The sequence below is a fragment of the Monodon monoceros genome, unplaced genomic scaffold, assembly GCF_005190385.1.
Source record: "Monodon monoceros isolate NGI ecotype Baffin Bay Population unplaced genomic scaffold, NGI_Narwhal_1 Super_Scaffold_10, whole genome shotgun sequence".
In the NCBI taxonomy this organism is placed as follows: Eukaryota; Metazoa; Chordata; class Mammalia; order Artiodactyla; family Monodontidae; genus Monodon; species Monodon monoceros.
Window position 1 is genome coordinate 34,992,708 of NW_021703766.1, and position 5,692 is coordinate 34,998,399.

Consider the following 5,692-nt stretch of genomic DNA (forward strand, 5'->3'; position numbering starts at 1 on the left):
GGGGCTGGGGGGGGGGGGGGGGGGGGTGGGTGTGGGCCCTCCCCGGGCGGGGGGGGGGGGGGGGGGGGCCCCCGCCCCCCCCCCCCCCCCCCCCCCCCCCCCCCCCCGTGCGCCGCCCCGCCCTTCGCCCTCAGAGGCAGCCGCCGCCCTGAGAACAGCACAGTCTGAAACTCTGCGTGGAGCGGGCTCTCCCAGCTGGGGGCCGGACCCTGCAGTAGTAGCTCGAGCTGGCACCGAGACCGCAACTCCTCGTCCGGTCGCTTCCACGCACCCTACAGTCTTGTCCTTCACCGAGCTGGCTGGAGCCTAGCCGATGAATTTGGGGAAGATAGACTTCCGAGACAGACAGACGAAGGTTTAGGGCCCAGCAGAGGACAGCTCGGCAATGGCTCCCATTTTTGGAGACGCAGGCGAATTTGAGCTCATGGGGAGGTGTGGTCGGCTCCTCTTGAGACAGGATGGGGGCTTCAATTCTCTGCCTCTGTAGCCAGTGCTTCTGAGGAGTATTGAATGCAGTGTATGGAGCAGGGCACGTGCCTTCCCTTCTTGAAAACTTGACCTGGGACATGTTTAGGAACAAAAGGTGTCCAGGACGGCCCTCTGTTGCAAGTCGTCTTTACTTCTGGGGGAAAGGCTATGAGCTGCCTGGCTTCTCATGACGGGGAAGCCTCCCTTACCTTTTCTGTACTCCTGGAGGGGCGTCTTGCTCACTTGTTTACCAGCATCTGGGACAAAGAAGAGAAAAGGTACTGCCATTAAGAGACTGGGTTGCTTAAACTGTGAAATGGGAAAGTTGTGTGAGCCAGTGGAATCTAAATGGATCAGGGAATGGCTGCACCATAATTGAGCTGGCAGTGATGTTTCCTTTGATCAGCTGTGTACTTTTCTCAATTTGAATCAAACTTCAGGTTATGTCATGACTCCTGCAGAGTTGTCCAGACACTTGAGTCCTTGGTTCCTACTGCAGGGCTGTGTGTGGGTTGGGGCTCTTTCTCTCTTTGAAGATGGAGCTGGGTTCCACCTTCCGAGGTTTGGGAAGCTTTAGTAGCTGCTATCCTGTAATACTTCCATTCACAAGAAATAGAAGCCACATTTTGCTTGTTTTCACACTTTGAATAGGAATTTAAGTTGTGCTTTCTACAATGTTGGAAAAATAATAATGTACACTGTAACATGAGCCTGAACTGTTGATGATAAATGTATAACTATTTGCTCGGTCAAGAAATTAAAACAGTAATACTTTTCTTGCTTAATAGTTACATTATGTTGAATACAAACTGAGTTTACTGCCTCTCGACGTGTGACTAGCTGTTTTGGTTTAGTGATTTGAAAGGCATTGGTGGCTTAGATTATTTTGTGTCCAAGGAACCACTTCCCAGTTATTATGTTGCTCTCTTAAATGAGCAGCATAAAATGGACCATGAAATAAACATACAGGATATTTTGGCAATGCTGATAAGCCCATTGTTTTACTAGTGACCTAAAACAAAATGCATGGATCATCATATGCACAAAGAATCTCCTCAGGGGAAACTGGATTACAGCAGAGTTCCTTTTTATAGTGCTTTTGTTGGGCTGGAATACCGGGGTTATAGAGGGCTTCAGTGATGAGAGTTGATTCCTGTTGTCCTAAATCCATGTGATGAGCCACATTATGATAGAATTCTGTGGTACTTTTGTTTCCCCTTGTACTTTAGAATATACCTTTAGTGACAGTGGAATTGATCTGTTTTGGAGTTTTTTTGTTTTTCTTTCACTCTCAGTCCCTATTTAAGGTGTCTATCCTTGAGCAATCTATGAGTAATAGAAGCCAAATTGCATTTATGTGGTCACATTGATAACAGCATTATTTTTCAAAGTTAAATTCTTTCCAACAATAACAATTATAATTGAGAAAACATTAAATTTGAGGAGTTAAATTTTAATTTTGTAGAAATATGGCTTACGGTTATTGGGAGTATACTCTTAGGACATCAGTAGACTGATTTTTTTGTCACCCCCAAGAAAGCGGCCCCCTATATCCTAGCAAAGGTAGATTTCTGGGAAAAGGTGGCTTGTTTTATCTTTCATTTAGCTTAACAAGTTAGTTAATATTGTTGATCATTTCTTCCAGATGGCATTTATTAAATAATGTTTATCACTGTACTGATGAATGCTTCAGCAACACTGGTGAACTCTAGGGTACAAGGAGTTCTTTACCTGTTGGCTCTATCCCTCACCCCCAATGTTGTGTGAGTCTCTCTGATGCTTTTTATCTTTATTCTTTATTTATCTTTTCCTGACTCTCCTTCTGCTTTGTAAATTATACCTGATTTATATTGTAGAATGGAAGTAGAGTAGAATGGTTTACTTTCTTTGAATACCAGACTCAAATCTTTTATTTGAGGATGGCCCTCCATTTCTCCTCCATACTTGCTCACTTTTGAAGGGGCCACAGATCAGTAGGAAACAAGGTTAATACCTAGCTGGTGTTAACATTCCATGGAGACGGATGATGGAATGGCAGTAGACCCTTCCCCTTGTAACCCCTTCCCTTTCCCAAATACACCTCTAGAGCAGATAACTGTTCACCATTAGGAGGAGTTAATCAAAGTGCCCTGGTGGTCCTTTGGATCACGTATATAACTCACTGGAGCTATCAACAGCTGCCTTAAGAATGAGGAAGAAATAGAATGAGTAGGGCAGGTGAACACAGAGAGGGAGGAGGAATTCCAGTCAAAACTGATTGCATTGAACTTAAACTACTTGTACAGTGTTCCTTAGTTGTTTATGGTCCAGTTTCTATTTTAGCATTTATTCCATCCAAGGATGATTTTTTTAACATTATTTTTAGAGAAAAGGAATTCTAAATGTGCTCTGGAACATTTTGAAAAGAGATTTTATCCAGTGTACAATGCACATATTTCGTGTAATTTATGTTTTTTTAAACCGTTTTCCTTTTTGCTTACAGTAAATTTTGCATGAAACTTAAGTATTTCTGGCATGTAAACATTATTTATATAAAACAAGTTATCGTTGTAATTATTTTTCTCCTGCCTCCTTTTATTTTTATTTATGTTTTTTATTACAGAAATGAGCCGTCAGACTGCAACAGCATTACCTACTGGAACCTCAAAGTGTACACCATCCCAGAGGGTACCTGCCCTGACTGGCACAACTGCGTCCAACAATGACTTGGCGAGTCTTTTTGAGTGTCCGGTCTGCTTTGACTATGTGTTACCACCCATTCTTCAGTGTCAGAGTGGCCATCTTGTTTGTAGCAACTGTCGCCCAAAGCTCACATGTTGTCCAACATGCCGGGGCCCGTTGGGATCCATTCGCAACTTGGCTATGGAGAAGGTGGCCAATTCAGTACTTTTCCCTTGTAAATATGCCTCTTCTGGATGTGAAATAACTCTGCCACACACAGAAAAAGCAGACCACGAAGAGCTCTGTGAGTTTAGGCCTTATTCCTGTCCGTGCCCTGGTGCTTCCTGTAAATGGCAAGGCTCTTTGGATGCTGTAATGCCGCATCTGATGCATCAGCATAAGTCTATTACAACCCTACAGGGAGAGGATATAGTTTTCCTTGCTACAGACATTAATCTTCCTGGTGCTGTTGACTGGGTGATGATGCAGTCCTGTTTTGGCTTTCACTTCATGTTAGTCTTGGAGAAACAGGAAAAATACGATGGTCACCAGCAATTCTTTGCAATTGTACAGCTGATAGGAACACGCAAGCAAGCTGAAAATTTTGCTTATCGACTTGAGCTAAATGGTCATAGGCGGCGATTGACTTGGGAAGCCACTCCTCGATCTATTCATGAGGGAATTGCAACAGCCATTATGAATAGTGACTGCCTAGTCTTTGACACCAGCATTGCACAGCTTTTTGCAGAAAATGGCAATTTAGGCATCAATGTAACTATTTCCATGTGTTGAAATGGCAATCAAACATTTTCTGGCCAGTGTTTAAAACCGTTGCATTCAATTTCACAGAGAATAAGGCACCTGTCTGCCTACCAACCGGAAGCTTTTGGTAGGTGGAAGCTAGAAACAGGAAGGTAAATGAAAGGCTGTTAAATACAGGAAACAGTTGCATGTAGTAACACTAATATATTTAAAAATAAGTCAACAGTAAACCACTGAAAATAAAATATATATATATATATATATATATATATATATATATATATATATACCCAAGATGGGCATCTTTTGTATTAAGAAAGGAAGCATTGTAAAATAATTCTGAATTTGTGTTTGTTGTAGATTGAGTGTACTGTTAAAAAAATTGGGTTCTTGTTTTTTTGTTTTTTTGTGTGCGTGCGTGAGTGTGTGTGTGTGTGTGTGTTTGGTTTTTTTTTTTCCTTTAACTGACAAGCCATGTTGAGTGGTCTTGGACCACTGCTTTTCCCCTATGTGAGTCAATACATAGTGCTGCTGTGTGTGTATATTTTTTTGTGTGTATTTGCTAATTTTTATTAATTCTAGTTTTTCATTAAATAAATTTGACTTTCTTTTCTGTAATTCAGGTTTTTCCTCACTTTTTTTTGTACCTTTTTAAAGTTAGTGTCTTTTTGATATGCATAATTGTTTATGGTAAAATTTATACATGTGTTCAATACATATTTTCTTTTTCCCCCATTAATCAGTTCATTAGAAATATTTTAAATTCAACTATTTTGTGAAGATATGAGTTTCAGAAAGGAAAGGTAACATCGGAAGAATTATCAGAAGCTATTTAAAGCAGCTATAAAGTGATCTCTCTCTTTCTCTCTCTCTTCTCCAGTTGAGTCATACCTTCAAACTTATTCTTTGTAAGGTTAGGGAGTACTGATTTTTTTTTTTTTTTTTAATACTGGAAAAAAAAAATCAGGCTCTCCCCCTCCCCCAGATACCTTGGACAAATCACACGTTTAAAATTTGTTCTTGTATTTATTGGTTTTGCAAAAGGCGGCATCGTCTCACACAGTATTTGTAATTAAAAGCAAGTCATTTGTTTAAAAAAAAGAGGCAGTTGGCAAAAAAAATGTTTTTGGTCTTTTATAATTCTCATTAAAAGAATATCTGGCAAATTAAAAACTCTTACGTGTCTGCTTTAGCTCCAAGTTTGATTAAAATTCGAAGTTATTTTCCTGTTAAATTCTGTATTTTATAGCCAAAAGCAATGTACTATGTATTGTGAATTTTGGTAGAGATCTGTTCTAAAGTACAGTAAAAGAATGGGTATATGGTCTCTGTTTGGCCTACAAAGAATCTTGTTTTTTCCTTCCTTTTGCTTAGATTTTGATTCTCACAACTCTGTTAGGAGGCCAATTAGTTAAAATGCTGATCACTTTTCCCCCCTTTTTAACAACAGAAAAATGAGTTAGTATTTTATAGCCTTGTGGTTAAGAGCCTGGCTTCTGCAGCCAGACTTCAGGGGCTACATGCCTATGCTAGCTGTAACTTACTAATCAGCTGTGTGATCTTGGGTTCCAGTTTACTAGTGTAAACTGAAATGAGGTTAATTATGGTAGCTACATCCAAGGGTTAAATGGGATGGGTACAAGTTACCTAGGACCGTGCTCTGTACATAATAAGCTGACCCAACATGTTAGCTGCTGTTAGTATACCTGTAACTAGCACCATATAGTTAACTGATGTGAGTTAGCCTGAAGCACCTAGCAAGATTCTGAAATTGCCTTCTGATTGGCCAGAGATCATTTTA

The 5,692-nt window shown here is 40.5% G+C and overlaps 1 protein-coding gene across 5 annotated transcripts in view; it reads left to right on the top strand.

Moving 5' to 3' along the window:
- The window catches only part of SIAH1 (siah E3 ubiquitin protein ligase 1), a 26,035-nt gene extending 20,970 nt beyond the window's left edge, over positions 1 to 5,065 (top strand). For 3 of the 5 annotated variants that reach the window (XM_029206935.1, XM_029206900.1, XM_029206916.1), the window contains one exon: positions 3,071 to 5,065. In XM_029206935.1, the coding sequence (XP_029062768.1) occupies positions 3,073 to 3,921 (849 nt within the window). In that variant the 5' untranslated portion in view covers positions 3,071 to 3,072 and the 3' untranslated portion in view covers positions 3,922 to 5,065. Of the gene's footprint in view, positions 1 to 187; positions 747 to 2,113; positions 2,232 to 3,070 lie in introns of those variants that run through there. The other 2 variants (XM_029206924.1, XM_029206907.1) reach the window with 2 other exon arrangements.
- The last annotated feature ends 627 nt before the right edge of the window (positions 5,066 to 5,692 follow it).